The following is a 19,773-nucleotide window of genomic DNA, read 5'->3' as shown; positions in this document are numbered from 1 at the left end:
CCTCATACACGTCAATGGAGCTGAATCAAATCTCTAAAATGTTCCTCACAGTACTAAACATTATATCAGTCGTACATCAATATGCCCCTGCTGCTTTAAATAACTCATTGTTGAGGACAATACCAGTGTTTTCTGTTTAAAAGGAAATTGTTCAATATGGAAACTGTACGATGACGTCTGAGGGGTTTCCTCTAGAAGTGTTTTCTTGGAAATAATACTGCAGCTGATGTTTTGAAGTATACTTTGTTCAGAAAAACTCTATTAAATGTGTTTTTCATCACAACAGCACATTTTACTCATTAAAAGTACCAACCAGTACACAACGGAACAGAAGTGCATTCTCAAACCTAGAAGTACTAATAGTGACAAATGGGATGATGGCTGCTGGTTGTTTTTTGTGTTTTTGTGACTACTTTCTTTTCTATGCAGCATTTCCTGTAGTCCTTCTCTTGGTAGATAATAAAATCAACCTTGACACTTGATTATCTCACCTCAAATTATTTATTTTCCAATAAGCGTTGGACCTTCAGCTCCCATGAAGACACCTGATTCAGCTTTATTCCCGCATGAAGACTGGGAGGCTCAGATGAGAAGTGAGTCATTCTGACAGTGACGTCAGGTTCACTCTCAGAGCTTCGGTTTAGTGGTGGTACCCTTTTTGTTTACACTTGGACCAGGGATTGTGTGTTTAAGTCAGGCATGGACATGGGTGTTCCCTCTTGATGTGATGCTCTCCCTGGGGCCCCGGCCCTGAGGCCAAACTAAAGTCATGAAATCATCCAGTGTTGAGCATCTTGGCATCTCGGGCACCCATATACCCGAGGATTTACCATTGGTTTCTCTAGGAAAACACAGGCGTGGGGAAGAAGACGTGAAAAAAAGAGGGAGTGGGAGGTGAGGGAGAGCTCCGTCCAATGGAGCCAGGGTAAGAATTTATGGTCAGGAAGAGCGATGAATGTGTAATTTACGGTGCATACTCTACCATTCCCCCTGCCCTCCCCTTCGGTAATGAGAAACAGCTGTTTTGTTGTGGGGCCAGGACATGGTATACCCCCCTCCCTTCTGGCTATGACACACCATTAGTTTTTATTTCTGTCTCTGCTTTTACGACCCCTGCCCAGGCGCCAGCATTTGGCCAGTGATCGGGACCATGACACCATCTAAGCTCGTCCACCTCCCAAGATGGCCTCCTAGCCTTGGAGAGGGCCGTACCAAACCGTCACTACCGAAGTAGACGGCCTCACACTCCCGGCAGAATATTTAGAGGTTTTGATTAAATCCTTAAAGGCATGCCTGCTGTGGAAAACAATTAGTTAGTTTTAATTGACCATGATTGACCGTCCTTCACATCTATTTCAAGTAAATTATGATCCTGCTCAAGCAAAGAGGAACGAACACTGATGACAACTTAACCTCCTTGAACAAAATCAGTGTATGAATAATGTTTCATCTGCTTCATCTGAACTTTATTTAGGCTTTCACAGAATAAGCTATACATGATGATACTAATACCTCTTGCGTCCGAACATATTCAGTATCACGATCCGTAGTATGAATGAATAACTGTAGCAAGTAACTTCTCCTGAAACTATCGAGTGGAAAGCAAACAGACCCATGGAAAAACATTCTAGACATAAAAAGAAAAGAAATCTCTGTAACTGCATTTTATGAAGCTTTTGGATTATAAATGTGTAAAAAATGCTTTGATTGTTCTGAAACTTGAGCAGTAGGAAACCTTATAGTTGTGCAAAATCTTCAGACCCTGTTGCAAACATACATGATTACTGAGCAGCGGATGATTTGATGGCTTATAAAACAATCGGTGGCTTGTACGTTACTGCATATTCGATATATCGCCGTGCATTTACATTGTCTCCCTCTCGCTATGCACACCCTATTGCTTCGATCTGTGAGAACAAGGTTCACACACAGACGTAAACACACATGAACGACAAGAAACTTGATTCCGTGCAGAAATGCATTCAAAGTACTCAAACGACCAGACTTTAGGTAGACACACACACACACACACACACACACACACACACACACACACACACACACACACACACACACACACACACACACACACACACACACACACACACACACACACACACACACTTACTTGCCTGCACAATGGCACACTCATGCAACCTTGTACCATGCAAATATTTTAGTTTTTTTTAATTCCCCATTTTTTGTGCGAAGTTATTTTCCGATACATCAACTTTTGAACGATCCTCCTCTACGTCCTCTCTTAGGCTTGTTTTGTAGTAGACTCCCTCGACCCTCCTGTCCTCACCAACCACAAATAATTTCCAGTGCCTTTCCTTTTTTTTTTTTTACTTAAAACTATTCACTGTCTTAACATCTTGAACAGCGGCTGTTATGAAAATCCATCCGCCACCTCTTACCAACACGAAAACAAATCAAGAACACGTTGCGATTAAAATTGGACTGTGAGAAATTGAGGGAGCTGAGGAGGCCCCTTCATTCAATGTCAGGTTTCCAGCTTCTAACGCTGCAGTGACATTGTTCTGTTCATGATGCCGAACCACAGTCTCTTCACCGGGGCTTTGCTCCCCTCAACAGAGATCCCTCTCAGAAAGTCACCAAGTCTCTTCCAGACAAGTTCATCTATTCAAAGAGCTCTGCAAAGCCTCTTGCGCTGCAGCAGCCCTCTTGTTCTCTTTGCATCTCCTGCAACACGTAGCAGCGTTAATCCGTTCCTTCACTTTGCCCTTCGTCGATGGCGGTCACAGCTGGGCGAGGCACTGTCTCTGCTTTTCTCTCCGCCCCAGCGAGCACGCACTGACGATTAGGATACAAAGCTGGTTGTGATGCTCGCAGCAGTGGTTGTCCTGCTCTGGCCTTTTCTCCTCTTCCCGCCGCCGCCGCCGCCGCCACCGCCACCGCCTCCTCCTCCACCTCCTCCTCCTCCACCTCCTCCTCCTCCTCCTCCTCCTCCTCCTCCTCCTCTGCCATCTTTTCCTTCTCGTCCTCGCCCACGAGTATTCTCCCTCTCTCTGCGAGTCGTATCGTCTTGTTGGTCTCCTTTATTCTTCCCCTCTGAAATTAGAAAACATGATTCATAGGTTTTACTCTGTCGTCTGTCATCATCGGATGTTGTATGATGAAGAGCCTCCACTTGGCAAAGCAGCATAAAACATGAAAAGCATCAGAGGGGTGATGCATGTGCTGTATAAACCCCAATCAGGCTATATTGTGTTAACGCCATTTCACAGTACTACCATATTAATAACATATGATTATAAATGATTGGTTAATCTAAATAAGCTGTGGATCGTGCCTGAGGTTACTGGTTGCAAAAGTTAAAGCACAACTACACTATATGACATCATTTTCTGTCATGATGTCATTCGTACCATATGATGATGGATTCTTTTTTATAAGCTTCTATTCGTGTCCAATAATCCTACATCCTGACTTCTTTGTACCATAATAAAGTCACTTATCATACGACGAAAAATTATTTTCTGATCAATGAGCTTCTGATTGTCTCTCTAGCCCTTTTATTTGCAGAGATATCTTGGATTTTTGTTTTTATGGATCATATTTAAGTCGTCCTTGACTTTTAACTGAACACCTCTAAAAATGTATCACATGGAGATAATCTCCCAAATTAATTTTCCCACAGAGTTTGGTGAATTGCTATGTTTAACAATCAGTCAGTTGGCCTTCATTGGATAATATAACACATCTAAACATTTGGAGGCAATTTGTTTTGGCCATGTAAATCGGTCAGTCGCTGTATCACTCTGGAATATCTCATCCATTGTCAGATCAACTGCCATGAAAGTTGTGCATCCTACTCTGCTATAACATTTATGATCCCGTAACTTTTCCTCAGTTGCAACAATCAGGTCACAATTGAAATTGAGAGATGAATAAAGAACGCATCAGCTGGATTTTCTGGTTAGTGCTCGTTTAAAAAGAAAAAGGTTGATATGCTGACACACCAGATTAAAATGGTGGACATTATCTTATACCTGACATTTAGCATTTAGCTTAAAGCACTGCATCTTACAGAGATGAGCACGTAGCTGTCGACTGGATCTGCTCTCACAAGTTCACGTTGCGTTAACGCTTGATGGCGGAACGCTTGGCACCAGCACGTTGTCATAACGACATCATGGCCTCATGCTTGGGACACAACATAGCCAGCTTTCAAGCTAAAGCACCATTCCAACTATCAATACAATGCTAAAGAGACGTGCACACGAAAAAGAATCCACATCCAGATAAAACCAGGTGAGCCAACTCTGCCTCCGCATCAACATGATTTGATTGGCTGGTTAACACGTCCTTCTCTACGCTTCTCCTTTGTCCCACAGCAGAATTCACACCTGTCACTCGTGCTAAGAGTGTAGTATCCCTTTTAAATACAAGCATCCATCATGGCGTGGTTAACGTCTGCACACGACCCATCCAGGAGAGGGTAAGAGCTGCAGAGGAGCTCATGTATAGACGCTGAGAGCACTTACCTCCGTCAAATTACATTAATTTCTGTCACATAAATCACCTTGAAATCACTTCTGGCATAATGAGTCAAACATTGTCAAGGGCCCACTAATGGCCCATAAGGACATAAAGAGCTGTCACAAAGTGGAAGCGGACATGTGTCTAGTCTCAGATGGCTATTGTTTAGGCAGCACTCAGAAGTATTATGTTTTGTATATTTGTGGGAGTACAGTTACGCTGGGGGATGTTTGTTATGAACTTGTGTGCCGAGAAACTCTGCACATCCTAGAAACCGAGTGAACACGTGCCAAGGGCTGGACAGTGTTCACTGCGCAGTCGACAACAGCGCGGCTTATGGCGCCACCGTGTTTGTCTACTGCCGTGGAGCAATAACTTAAGGTCTGCGTTTATTTCCCTGAAAAAGCATTTTCATACTCGTCGTACAAACAGTTATGGTTTCCCTGGCTTAAATGCAAATGAGGAAAAAAAAGCCCCAAAAAGCCCCAAGTTGCGTTGTTTTCTCAAAATCTTTCCGCACAGCCACTGAAAATCATTATCTGGTGATTTGATGCAGTTGAATGTGTACAGACCTGACACAGAAACATTCGCTCACCGCAGGTCCATGCAGAGTCACAGTTGCTTCCCTCGCAACTTAGAAACAAAAGGCTCACTTGCACACAGTAGTGCACAAACAACAATAACTCGTCCTTTTGGAAAACCATTAGCACAAAAAATCATAAAAACGTCCCTCACGCTAACTAATTTGGTGTTTTTGGCTCAAATAGTCCCGGTTTTACGTCCAGCGTGTTCCTCATTTGTGTCGTCCTGAAACAATAAACACATTTCTAAACTTTTTTAATGGCCTCTATTCAAACAAGCACTTAATATTGAGTGGCAATAATTTCAATTTAAATCATTGAGGGGAAGATAAGTGGAGGCTGAGTGAAGTGAAGGGTCCTCGCACACACTCTGCAGCATCTGAGCTGCCGTGCTTACTGTGTAAGGACTTAATTACTCTAACAAATTACTAACCGAGCCAAGGGAGGGGGACTCCATCAGTTTATGACAGCTCTGATTGCACCTCCGCTCCATCCAAGCTAAACAATTGTCCCTGACAGATGCAATAACACATCCCCAAAATCCGGGTTTCGCGTGAGACCCTGTTTCGGAGCTTCAGGGAAAAGGGGAAAAGAATCTGCAGCCAAATCAACACAAAGCGTGAGATCTGCAGACCACTAAATCACTAATGTTGTACAGGGTCTGTCCCGTGTTTTATATAGCTCACCGGCCAACTCCCACACGAGTCCACAGTTGCTCTCAGTGTTTACCCACATTACCGGGTCATGGTACCATCACCCATGAATTACCTCAGCGAGGAAGGGGCACTTTGGCAGAAATATGCATTCCATTTTCTAAAGTATGTATTTAGCCAGAGCCGGCCCAAGCCTGTTTTGGGCCCTAAGCAGAATTTGAATTTGGGGAACCACACCACCTCGGTGCCGCCAATATGCTCCTGTCATTTTTTTATTGTAATGCACACACAGACACACAACTTCTGTCAGACCGATGGCAAAAAAGAAATGGTGTCGATCCTAAATGACCAAATCAGTCTTTTATTACTTTATTGGTACAAATAATTACTCTCACTCTACCCATAGTCATAATTATATGAAATCCAATGGCTATGCTTGAAGATAGTGCTTTGGTTGTTACGTCTATAATTAATCAAAAATGACATAAACACTACATTCAGTGAAAGCAGTGAACTGGTGGAGACATTTGAATAATTGTGGGAGAAAACAGATGTGAGGAGCAGTCAGGCTTTTGTGATGAGTGCACGACCAACGTGCTTTAATCAATCCACGACTCTGCCTTAGAAAATGTTAGAATTTTCGATAGTTTTCTGAGTTACTGAAGTTCCTTAAATGCATCACCTGGCTGCAGACAGTAACACGGAGCTTGTGGCTAAAACGTACACAGAATATCGGACTGTGGAGCTGGTGTAAATAGACATAAATATTTTGTATTAATTATTGTATTCTATTTATCTTATTATTATTTTTAAGGGCAATCAGCGCCCACCAGAAGGGGGCCCCCTAGGCAGTTGACTGGCCTATGCCTTTGGCCGGCCCTGTATTTAGCAGAAGGAAAATCAGGACTGAAATCCTCCTTGACGTCAGCAAATCTATGACTCATCACTCGTCCAGTGAAAGCTTCGCTCCGAGATATTTGGCGGTTCCCAGAGAGGTTTTTAAAGGGCAGTATATAATATTTAACTTAATTCTTCCAGGATACAGGTGTCAAATTTTCTTCTCATTTATTGAATTGTTCTGTCACAACCCGTCTAATGAGGAGTCCGCTTCTCGCTGAGCAATTACAAAGCAGGCCAGCTTCCTTCCCTGCAGACATCACTGATCTATATGGTACAACGTCAGATCATGTTCTGTTTCTGAGACTCAGAGCCCCCGGAGGAATTCTCCAAGACGAGAGGATGGTGTCGGAATATGCAAGCCTCCTCCGTGTTTACACACAAATATCCAAGCATATCATCTGTGACATGTTGCAACTTCTGCACTGATGCCAAGACTGAGCAAATATTGTTACACAATGTCGCTGCTGTTCCCAAAATCCCCTAAGCGTGTCCCCAACCAATAAAGGCTTTAAATCCCGCCGCTTGGCATTTCCCTACGTCTCTGTAAATAAGTGTTTCCAACTTTGGTCAAAATTGGTGCATTATGCAAAACAGATTAGCGTCTGGTGGCATTTTGGAAAAAAAATGACTCCCAAGAGTGAATCCCTCTCAGCTCATGAAAACAATTCCTATAATTTGAAATAATGAACCAGAGCAGTTCTTATTTTTTAAGATTTGTCATCTAAGCATCGCTGGCAGTCGATTCATAATTTCTTTGCCCCCCAAAAAAGCATTTTATAATATAAACGTTTGACCACCTGGCCAGATCTTTCATTTATTAGCCTAATCAGCAGCTGATAATCTGCTATGAAAGCCGATAATGGCCATCGACTGGTGAGAATGACTGTTAACCTGCTGGAGAGCAAGCTGCTGTGTGGGTGATAAGAGCCCAAGCAAACATGTCATGGCCGTGTAAACCTCACGCTTCAGCGGTCCTTAGAACAAATAGCTCTCCCCGGCTCTGATCCGGCTCCAGCTCTTCAGTGTGTAATGCCCTTCATCTGCTTGGCTCGAAGATTCGGGTTTATTGTTTACATGCTGAGAAGTCAAGAGGTTCTGTATCCTTCTGCGAGCTCAGCCAAACCAAACCCAATCAACACGCCGTGGGTCACAAACACACTGGCGGGAATTCAGGCTTTCAGATGTTGAGTAACGGTTCCATCAGTCATCACATTAACTGGAGGAGACATTTCATGAAGTAACTGGATTTTACTGCGTCTTTATCTGTAATCTGATTATAACTGGAGTTTTGAATTTGTAGTGGCCATCATTTACTCCTCATTGTGCCCTGTTTTTTTTTGTGCCGTGTTTATATTTGTTTTTACCTCTTGCACAGGGCGTCTTGCTCACAACGCACTTCTTTTTTTCTGTCTGCGGAGCGCAGGCTTCTGAGGGCGGCAAGGTGTCCGAGCCGGCGACCTGCAGAAGCGGCGAGCGGACCCGAGACTGCGAGCCTTTCTTAAATCCACATGTTTTGTTCTTCTTCATGCAGGAACCCCACTGGCTCCACTCGCCCAGTTTGCACGCTGAAGCACGCTGACCTGGGGGAAGAACAAGGGATGCAGAGGGTGAATGGTTTACAGCTCCAGCATCTCACATTTGTTCTGCAGCCTTCCCGCCTGCTCCTTTACAGCTCAGTAGTTTTAGCACAGGATAATGAGTTTAGGTAATTTGCAAATCTGAAAGCAATCTTATGTTTTTGACTTGAGATGGGCAGATTGAAGGGGTTGCCATGAACCTGAAAATGATCAAAAACATATGACTTAAGTGTGCTTCCAGACAATAGCCAGTTTTTTAAGGTCATGATTTAAACTCTCTGTGGACAAGCAGGGTCAGGTTAAAGCAAGCGAAGCCAAAAAGTCGGCCCAGAGCTGCAGGTCTGAGCCAAGACGGCTGGGGAGCTCCGGCTTTCACTGTTAATGATGTCGTTTCTGACTTATTTTCAACAGAAACAAAACCACACGGAGGAAAGACCAAGACATTCTGTTATTTTTCTCAGAGGGTTCTCCTCCCTTTTTTTTCCAGGCCAAAGAACCGAACGCACCCCAGCCTCTCAGATGAAGAGATAAGTGCTTTTTAAATATAACGACAGGTAGATTTCATAGATGCTGTGTTTGTGTTTTGAAGCTGGGAGCTTCGAGGTTACTCACCGACACACTCCATGGTCTCGTTGGCGGTGAGCTGATCTGGAGGGCAGCTGACGTAGCATCGGCCACTGTGCGAATACAAGCCCTCCTTACATTTTGTGCAAAAATTTCGATTGAAACACGCTTCACAGTTGTCTATTTTACATTCTGAAAGACAAAAACAGAGGATCCAATGAAATCACTCACAAGTCATTTCTATTCTGGGGAAATCTGATGTTGTCCAGTTTATGTCATTGGCTTGTTTCTTCTACAGAAGTCGTGGGTACATACACATAAATCACCATTTTGATGGAGTATTCATTGTATTCTGGCTCAAAAAGAGGAAATCATTCTCCAGAGAAAGGAACTTGAATTTTATTCCCTCTGAGGGATTAATTGGTGATTAAACAACACAGGGTCTATTTCGTGGGGAGCAACGCCGTTCCCTTAAAAACACACGCACCACAGGCCTTGTTTTTTTGGAACGTGGGTTTGAACAGTGCAGCCAGGAGAGTTTCGCTCCACTGGGCTTCTCCAGAGTGGGTTGATCCACACCTCAGACTCATTACAAACCTCTGATGCTCCAGTCAAACAAAGAGCTTCTTTAAATTTTGGATAATTACAAACACAGGAGGATGAAAAGCAGACTTCTTAAAAGACTCCCAAAAGCTTTGGTCTCGTCATGAAAGGCATTTCCTCATTCGCGTCATCCATTCCATCTGAATGAACCGTGATCGGAACAAAACAGGGAGGAAGATCGTTAAATTTGAATGCGTCTATATTTTTATATGGGGGGTTAATTCCGAACCAAACTCATTGTGTCACGTGTGTTAAAGTCGAGAATTTCTACTCTACTGCAGCTGGTCTGAATCCAAGGTCAGAAATGATCCAACACCCAAATCCCTCTTTGGGATCTTTAAGTCCTTCCCTTCTGCTCCCAATTACTATTTTTAAGCCCTTGACAGCTAAATTTGACAGTGCTGACGTTTGCAGCCCTATAATGTGAGACAAATGTTACTAACAAGACACTGAGGGATGATATGTATAAAGTCGGATGATTGGATAATAACCCAGGTTAGCCGCTGAGGGCCTCAGAGAAGTTCAGCCCTTTCTGCGAAAAACAAATCAGGGCATGGAAAAAAAAATACTGCACTAAAAAACAAGTGATTTAATGTGTTGCAAATTATCTGGTAATTTTGAAAAAGATGCAACCTTAAAAAATAAACACAGGTCTCAAACAAACGATATACAGAATTGTCATCATAATGTGACTAATAGACAACAAATAACAGCTCTTGGGTTTTATATGATTTGAGGTTGTGTAAATGTGTGTAGAGTATGTTTGAGTTGTGTTAAAACTTAATTTATCACATCTGACAGATATTGGGAGGCAAAGGAATCAGAAGTCAAACAAAAGAAGATGTGTGTTGTTGACCGATATCACTGTCTTAAAGTAATGAGCGTAACTGAATGTCATCAACATGATGTAATAATGATGGCGGAAGCAGTCAGCATTAATTTAATTGAAGGAAATATAATTTTATAAACATTTAACTGTGCAAAGACTTATTAGATGTAATTCATCCCCTCAACTTTCAGAGACTCTGTATATGACACACTGGAAGCATCACTGAAAAAATAAGTGTAAAGCGAAAGAATCACAATTGGATTGTGGCCTGGGCTGAACCGTGCACAGGAGGGGCCAAAAAGATACAGGCATCCTCCCAGAAAACTGACAAATCAACATCACATTAGAAATGTTTTTGTTGGGATTTTATTGCAGTCCTATTTCTGCCCACACGTAACAGGCTGAGGTGCTGGCACTCCTCGGCTTAAAGTGCAGGACCAAAGTATGTAAGCTTGGTGAGTGCCACGAGTCAGCCAAACCTGCCTATAACCATAAAGAAGATTGTTCACTTACAGAAAAATGTACTGACATTCCTTCTGTGCAGCACATTTTCTGAATTTAGCATCTTTACAGAAGGATAAGTGGTAACAACAGAAGGATTTCATCAAGTGGTCACTTATGGCTTATTAGTGGCCAGATGCGTCCTGTTAGTGAGCGTTCAGTAATAAGGTAATAACAATTTATTCAGAATAGAGAATAATGAATTGATTACATAAAGATCCCTTTCTGCATTAATATGGTAGGTCCATTAAACATAAAACAGAAAGATACACAAGACGAGAAACTAACAGAACATCTCAAAATAACCCTACTGGACATAAAGGGAGACTGCGCTGTTTCCATCAACTGAGATTAAAGATTCCAGATGTGTATTTACAATTCACATCATGTTCATGTAACACTGACACTTGGGGGTGTCCCAGGGTCGAGAGTCTACAACAACAACAAAAAACTCACGGGTGCATCTGTTGTTGCCTTCTGGGTTCCTCATCCCGAAGTATCCCACGGGGCAGGAGGCGAGGCACACTCCTATCTGACGAATGTCGTTGCGCTCCAGGAAGATGAAGAGCTTGGGCTTACACTTGATGCAGCCATTGTACTCCGAGCATCGGTCACAGCCTTTGGGGCAAGATGGCGGCCCCTCAGTGCTAACTGTGGAAACAGAAAGAAAGGAACAGGTATGGGAAACAGGTGGTTTTGCTCTGCTTGTGCTCAAACTGTGTGCTTGCACTCCGATATTTGGTTGCTTGAACAGTTTCCCTATCCTCCAACTAAACCTGGCATTTTTTTGGTGAATTTGACTTGTTGCAAAAAATATCCAAGCACAGTAGGAAAAATGTGTGAAGAGCTGAAGAACAGGAAATCGCAAGCAGGGTATATTTGAGTGTAAGCGCAGGGTTTTGAGTGAGAGAACAAAATCTGAATGTGAAAGTCTTGCTCTAAAGCTGAAAACCATGCTCTTGAATAAAGACAGAAAAACCACCCATAAACGGGCAGCTTGAGGTAAACAACCGAACAACATGGTTTACTAAAAACTGTTTCTTGCCGGGTAGGATTTTTTTAATGAGAAAATAATAAAAGGCCTTTGTCAAATTCTGTCCAACATTAGGGAACTGTTATATATTCTGGCGTATCCACAGATCCAGTCATAAAACTGCCAACACTTTATCACTCCAACAAGCCGGTCTTAATGCTTGCAGCTTAATCTAACCGGGGGCCGGGCCAAACATCTTTCTTTGAACCGCAGCTCACTGTTTATTTCAAACTGCCTGCTGGAGATCCCTCACAGATTTTCATTTGGAGAAACCCGGGCAATCGTCGCTGACAGTCAACAACCAAGAACCAGTCGAAATCAGGCAACTCGCATCACGCAGGACTGGGGTCGGCCAGGATTGATTTTAGGAATGAATAGTTACAGACATGCCCGGGAGATGAATATTGTATTTGAGTAGAACAAACCAGAAAGTATCCCCTGGCCTGGATCTAAAACTGCCCTGGAGATGTATTCATACCTCATCTCTTTGCAATCCAAGGTTTCGGAGATTAATCCAATACCTTCACGGCAAGAAAATACCTTCTCATATAATTAATTTCTAGGAAAAGTGTTTTTTCAAGGTGTCATTCAGAGACAAAACCACGTCCTTTGGAGTTCATTTAAAGCTCAGTTGATTTACTATATCAGCAGTAAAGATACACAGCCTCACACAGCCGTCCATCTGCCGCGCTGCCTCCCACAGATAAGTCGGATGGTAAAAGATGTTAAAAGGCTTCTCTCGTGAACAGATTACAGATAATAATAAAAGTAATAATGGGACCTGGGCAGTGAGACTCAACCACAGCAGAGGGGAGCGTACGAGTCTGAGAATGTGGTGTCATAAACTGTTTGCGACACGTGTTGGACAAAAAAAAAAAAGAAAAAGATTGTTTGTGCTGTCTGGAGCGTGAGGAGCAATATGTGCTACTCGTCGCTCTGATGGATTCAGTTTGATCTCTGCATAACACTTAATCCATTCGGAGAAGAAAAACAGAAAACAAGTCCCACTCTTGTCAACTATCTGCTTGCCAAAGGGGGGGCTGGTCGGATAAGACGCTCAGTCTGACGTCATTTAAGACGTAAAAGCTATAAAAGACACATGTACACTGCAAATCTCTTCTGTACTCGGAGGGGGAGGGCCTCCAATTACTGACGCTGCAGAGGGTAATCATGTATATGGTGAGTGACCCAAATCCTTCTGTCCTCATTAGCGTGGCACATGACAAAATCCGACAGCATTTATGGTCATTACGCACATATAGGAGTATGTACAGTGAGCTGTAAAATTACACAAACAACAGTTCTTCCTTCCAAGTGTGTGTGATTTTAATCACGCCACATGTGTTTTTGTGGCCAGCCACGGTATTATATGAATCCTGGTTCACAGAAATTGGGGTGAGCTTGGCATTGGCTGAAAGCTCCTCGTGTGGGTATGGGAAAGGAGGAATTATTTCAAATCTGACAGTAAGACCAGCACAGAGGCTCCGAGGCTCCGAGGCCTGGAGGTGCTGTGTGTCGGCCTCAGCACCATCTTTGGTTGCGTGAGGTCAGAAAAATGCTTACAACAACATCAGCGGCACGGTCCAATTGAGAGCTTAGAACTGTCAGGTACTCCTTCCATTATGTGCCCACAGAGCCAGACACACAAAGAACGATGGCTTTGAGGGCAAATACCTCGAAACCCCTTCTATAAACAATCCTAATACCCATAAAAGTTTTACATAAACTGAGAGAAGCATAATCTCAAAAAGAGGAAGAAAGATGAGCCATTCAGCAGAAACACTGAAGACCAGCCCGCCCAGGAAAAACAAAAAAGAATGATGAGAAAATAAACAAAATGTTATCTTTGCTTTGGTTGTTAAATGTTTACAAGAAACCCACCACTGTGACTCAGACCGCAGTAACGAAAGGCAGGAGTGCTGAAGAAGAGGGAGAGGAAAAAAAGAGAGAGGAAAACAAACTGAGAAAGAGAGGACTCACCCCGTCTCTGCCTTCTCGCCTTGGAGAGCTTGAGAGCGTCGCTGTGACCCATGGAGCTGAGGAACACCATTGCCAGCGCCACCAGTCCCAGCTGCATAGTCTCTGTTGCCTTCCCGGCCACGCAGGGTCCCCCCCTGCAACCAGATGGATCAGGTGGGGGGGCCCCCTTCGTCTGTGGGACAGGTGGATCCCTCTGCTGCTGGGACAGATGATCCCTCCTCTCTACTGTGGTTCTGCTCGCTCTGTCTGTCTCTCCCTATCCCCCCCTCCACGCCTCTGGCTCTCTGTATCTTTCACTCTAGTGGCTGCTGCGTCTGCAAGTCTGTGTCGTGGAGGGTGATGCTCCAAACAAGCCCGAGGCACAACAAACCATCACACTGGTGGTAGTGCTGACGATGGGAGCCGACAGAGCGGGGCTGCAGGACGGAGGGGGGGCACTTCAGGGGCTGTCAAGAGCATGAAGAGGAGGAGAGAACGGAGGAGAGGAGAGTGTGGAAATCCTGCTGGTTCAACCCATGAACCTCGGGGTGGACTGGCAGGGAAGCAGGAAACCTGCTGTTTGCGGAGTGCTCGCTGTCAGTAAAGAGCTTGAGTTCACGAGAGCACGTCTCACTCAGAGATGATGTAAGGATGCAATAAAGTGAAAACTTGCAGATGGAAGAAAGATGGATACGGGATCTTGATTATGAGTGACAACACATCTGCTTGCACCAGGACCTGCTGAGAAGAAAAGACAGAAAGATGGGAAACAGGTTTAGGAAAATTCTTTTTACACGCACAGATAAACCAACATTAAAGAAATAGTTATAAATCTTTTTGGTAATATGCCTGTTTACTATCTTGCTGAGACTTTAGACAAGAAGATCAATACCTCTGTCACTGGGTCCAAACTGATCCACAGTCTACATGGCACCAAACACTAAATCTAGCAGAAAGTATTAGATGATCAATGCTTCTTAAATATTACAATTCTCCTGCAACATTATGCAACCTTTTCTGGGTTTGAATGATAAAACCTAAAAACTAATTTGTTTCTAGATTTTGTCACAAGTCTGGGACCATGAAATGGATCGGTCGTAGTTATCAGTCATGTTATTCTGCTTAAACACTATTATATTACTGCAAATGTCTCTAACAAATGAACAGATTAATCAAATCACTGTTTGCAGACAAAAATCTAATAGAGAGGGGGTTTTCGGGGCCTGTGGCCCCTGGGCAGCCGCCCACTTTGCCCAGTTAGTAATTCAGCCTTGGGCTCCATCCAGACTCATAGATTGTGATTTCAAAACAGCATTTTAAAGAGGAATCAGAAAAAATAACAGCATTTGAAAACTTTCCGACTTCAGGGCTCAAACACTCGGTAGTAGTGCTAGTGTCTGTACGATAACCATTAAGTTACAGTGAGCGGCCTGTAAGCTTAGCTTAGCATGGACAGGAAACCAATGGCAAGCAGCTAGAGTTAATTTTGTCACTTTTGGACAACGACACAGTCCACATACAAGTTATTATGTTTTCATTATAGAATGCATCAACTCTGCTGCGGATACATCTGGCGTCCACACTACTCTGGAGCTTTAGAGCTGATAAAATGGAAACGTTTGGAAATGCTGCTGGCCCCGTTTTAGTTTGGCAGAAACTGCAGCCTTCAGTTGTCATAAAAACAACATTTAGTTTGTCCAGTCTGGGCTACTGCAAAAAACATGGCGGCCTACATAGAGAGGACCTGCTCCTGATGTAAATATATAGTATTTAAATATAGAGGGGCCCATTCTAGGTTAAAGAAAACAACAATTCATACAATTAGACGAAACACACTAGTGTTAACATCACTAGGATTATTTTATATTCAATTTCTGCCAGTAGATCCCTTTCACCTAAATCTTACACACTGAACCTTTTAATATGATTTTTAGAGAATAACCTCAACGTGCTTTAAAAATTGTTGGTGTTTTAACATTCTCCATTAAAGTGCAACCAGGTCACATTGTTTGGCCGAAGCAGCAGTCACTTAAGAGTGACACATAATTCGCCTCTTCGACATCAAAGATCTCGATAATTCGATGAGCTATAAACTCATGACTGGCTTATTCAAATCATCAGTCATGGATCAAGGAATCTGGAGAAAAAAACACAGATATTTTTGGGCGGTGACATTTGTAGCTCTATTTGTACTTGGATAAATTGAGCGTGTTTATCCTTTGAACGTAGCGGTGCTGTCGGCCTAAAGGCTCTTGTCGTATTTGGTGCTGAGATCTCTTTCAGATAGTGTCATACGCCGCCTGTATTTACAGCTCTGGTGTGAAGAGGATCCACAGAACATGTTAGGATCAGAGCAATGGGAGGTCCTCCCTCACAGCTCAATAAAGAAAAATAGGACCATATTTGGTTGTTGAGTTGTTGTGGCTCTGAATCACACTAGGGACAATGCAATGTGGTGCGTCTAAACATTCCAGCAGGCAACATTGTATTCTTTGTTCATAAATAAATCAATTGGAACAAAATAATATCAGAGTTACACTAAGCCCGGTGCCAGAAACACCATGGTTTCTTCTGTTATATCAAAGTTAAACAAATGGGTAATAAAAATCTGGATAGATTTGTACTCCTGACAATAACTACGCACACTGTCATGGGTTACATTGTTGTTGAGGATGGAAATTGACACCAATGTCTTGTTCTTAGAAAATTAGCTAAATTAAGTTTAGCAGAACCAGTGATAAACGAGGGCATCTGTCACAGCCTGTTGTTGTGGGATGAGTCAGGGAAATGACACAAACCCACATACATGCACACCAACCATGTGGGATTTGTCAAGACTCACATGGAGAAAAAAACATAATATTTGTATAATAGCAATTCAATAACATTGTTCTCCACTCTTAATTTGTGTTTAACAAAGGGGAGTTCCTCTGACCTCTCCTCGCTGGGAAACCGACGTCAGACTCTTCCCGACCTTATTTACTTCTTAGCGCTTTAATGACTCACAATGTCAGTGACACCTCTCGGCTAAAGTCATATTTACAGGAACGAGCCAAACGAGTGGCGCGGCCAGTCGTCGGCAGCACCTGTATGTAACTTGAGAGAGCCCGATGACTAACGGGACGCGCTGAGTTCCTGGATCAGTCAGAACACAACACTTTCCAGCTCTCAGGATCGGTGCCAGAGACTCTTTCATAACCCAGCACTCCCATGACTGTGCAACCTGCCAAAAGCCCACCTCGGCCCATCCATATCTGTCGTCACACATGGAGATAAGAGTCAACTGAGGAAATTGATCTCCTCACTCGTCTGCTTTGCTAGAACCTTTTGTAAACATGTCACATAATGAACACTCATCCCATCATGCAACTGGGGCACCTGTATGTTTTAAAAAGTCCAGCGTTGAACCGGGGGGCCTTTCCTCACCGCCGGCCACATTCAGCCCGAGCCCGATGAAACCAAACCGCGCTCATGAAATAGTCAGGAGATTAAATTGCCTCCTTTGTAAGTCCTAAGTTTGATCTATCAATTATTCAGGCGGTGAAAGGGAGCTCCCACACTGGGAATCTATCGAACTGGAGAAGGTGCCAGAACTCTGAGCTCCGAGTCACAGTCATGCAACCTGCCGATGAACTTTCTCCCCGTGACTAAACCTGAGGGATTCTTTTAAGAGCCGAACGAAGATCATCTCCGTGCGTAACTTGTGCCAAAATGCCACAGTCACACGCAAGCTCACTGAGCAGGTTATGAAAGGAAGAATAACAGCCGCGTTTGTAATGTGCAACAAGTCTGAGTCACAGAGAGAGGCATGATGAGTTCATAAGTCATAACATCTTTTTCCACACATTATAAAAAATAGTATTCTTAAGGGAATTGGACACCAGGATAACTTTGTAACTTAAATCTGGGCTTTTAAATGAGCACATTGTGCTCCTGAAAAATGTGGCTGCTCAATGTGTGGCGGGAACACAGCAATGGGAATTAAAAATCTATGGGTGATCTCACTCAGTTATAGAAGACATTCATGCTCGGCTTATTTTGTTATGTACAACCCATGTTTGTACGGCCAAACCATAAGCTTTGTTGGTGCTATGGCCAATCTGGACCACAATGAAAAATAAAGAGAGGAAGAAGAAAAGAAAACAGAAAATTGTTAAATAGGCTCTTGAGTGAAGCTATTGTCAGAGAAATAGAGTCGTCATCATCCGTATGTCTGCACCCCAGCTCTCACCACGTATTAGTCTAAATCTGCTAGTGGTCCGTGCACTTCAGAGTGGGGAGAGGCAGCACCAGCCGCCACAGAGGCCTCACTCATTTTAGTAATCACTTCCTCTGCTTAAAGAGGGAGTGAATCTGCAGCAGCTGAAACCCACTGAGCAGAGATCAGCATCGCTCCAACCACCACCAGAATCTGTGTCATGTAGCAGTGAAGCCTGCACAGCTCCGGCAGTCAGAGGGCTGATCCCGCTCCAGCTCTGTTAGACACACATCAGCTCTGCCTCGGAGTCTGTGGAGCTCACAATGCTGGATTACAAATGTTTGCAATGCATAAAGAAAAAATCAAGTGCAGATCTCCACCTGTCTCCATCTGCTGTCACTTTCCCTGCGTGCACTTCACCTTGAAGCTGCATCTCCAGAGGATGAAGAGGAGCTATAGTGTGCGTGCATGTGTTTATGGATAGATGCTGTAAAATGTAATGTGAAAGAAAAACTCTAATGGCAAAATTTCGTGTGAGAATTATTTTTTGTCAGTGTAATGATTTGGTTAAATAATGAAAATTCTGGGAAAATGTGAATGGAAAAAGTTTAAAGTTTCAGTTTTTTGAAAGTTTGAATTAATTGCAAAATAAAATGTTTTTCATCCCAGACATACATAAGTAATAATAATAATAATAATATACCACTGTATTAGAAAAAAGATTTTTGATTATTAATGCAGAATAAACAAACTTCGACTCCTTAGATCCTTACAGCAAAGTTTAAATATTGATTCACGAGAATTGCTCCGGACCAAATAACCAAACCAGTGAATGAGTTTATCTAAAATCAAACAATGTCAAATCAATGAATGAATAAATAAAAAACGAACCCACCTGTGCATCGAGACCTCAGTGGGAAGTTGCTCATTGAACGGTCGCGATTCAATTTCCTTTTTTATAAGGGAAAAATCCGATAGTCGTTTGGTCAGAAAAAAAAAACTCCTCCTACAGGATCCCCCCCATGCAACTTCTGTGTGTCATCATTTAACAAGACGTGTGATTTCATTTCTCTCTCATGTCCCAGTGTCGAGGCAGCTCCCTGTCACACTGTGGAGATGATGCACAAGAAGAAATCTGCAAGTGATTAAATAATTCCAAATAAAAAGATTTTGAACATAAAAATATATTGGTTATGTCCCGATGAAATGAGTCAGAGTGACGTTTTTTCACGTGTTTGCGGCGAGTTGCGCTTTTTAAAATCCACTTTGTGCGTCGAGCTGCATCCAACTAACGCAAGTGGAGTCAGAGCCGTGATATTTGCATCCAAAGCCCAGAAACTGCCAGCGGGCACAAGAGGCCCCACCCCTCCGATTCTCACTGAGAGATGAAAAACCTGCGCTGGACTTCGAGTTGAGTATCACTAATAAACCACAGAGGTGCACATACACACTTAATGTCAAGTTTAGTGAGTTGTTCTTTGTCTATTGGGCTTCAGACTAAATATAACACAAGCAGAACATCCAGTGAAGTCATAGATCATCTTAAAACAAACACAGCAGCCTTTAAATAATCATCAGCCTCTTTCAGTGACTTGAAATGAGTTTCATCCTATTTAGATTTCAGCAGGTCAATAATAATAATAACTTGAATTTTTAATGCGCCTCTTCAGAGACCCAAGGACACTGTACATGTGTCACTAGAGAAAGTTTTTCTCCTTTAATGAAAACAAGTAAAGAATCTCAACCTGAATTTATTTTATTTAAAACACCTTGTATGCAATAAGGTAAAACCTACATAGTTTAAAACTAAATCACTCACAGAAACTAGACTATTTTAATAGGAAAATTAAATATGATCATGTATAAATTCCT

General features: G+C 42.9%; 2 protein-coding genes across 3 annotated transcripts in view; one reads left to right on the top strand and one right to left on the bottom strand.

The window, feature by feature from the left end:
- LOC118113339 (B-cell receptor CD22) overlaps positions 1-19,773 on the top strand; it is a 1,629,935-nt gene that overhangs the window by 1,267,334 nt on the left and 342,828 nt on the right. The gene's annotated exons all lie outside the window — the stretch shown is intronic.
- On the bottom strand, positions 1,440-19,195 carry rspo1 (R-spondin 1). Of its 2 annotated transcripts, none has more exons than XM_035163078.2 (6): positions 18,797-19,195; positions 13,725-14,444; positions 11,168-11,362; positions 8,827-8,970; positions 8,002-8,217; positions 1,440-3,072 (listed from the first exon to the last, which is right to left on the bottom strand). In XM_035163078.2, the coding sequence occupies exons 2-6, from the start codon at positions 13,819-13,821 to the stop codon at positions 2,822-2,824; spliced, it is 903 nt and encodes a 300-aa protein (XP_035018969.2). In that variant the 5' UTR covers positions 13,822-14,444; positions 18,797-19,195; the 3' UTR covers positions 1,440-2,821. The 2 variants fall into 2 exon arrangements, with proteins under 2 accessions (XP_035018969.2, XP_035018970.2); XM_035163079.2 differs by having other exon boundaries at positions 13,725-14,441.

The sequence above is a fragment of the Hippoglossus stenolepis genome, chromosome 8 (genome assembly GCF_022539355.2).
Source record: "Hippoglossus stenolepis isolate QCI-W04-F060 chromosome 8, HSTE1.2, whole genome shotgun sequence".
Classification (NCBI taxonomy): Eukaryota; Metazoa; Chordata; class Actinopteri; order Pleuronectiformes; family Pleuronectidae; genus Hippoglossus; species Hippoglossus stenolepis.
The sequence above is the reverse complement of the archived record's forward strand: the minus strand, read 5'-3'. Positions and strand labels throughout refer to the sequence as shown.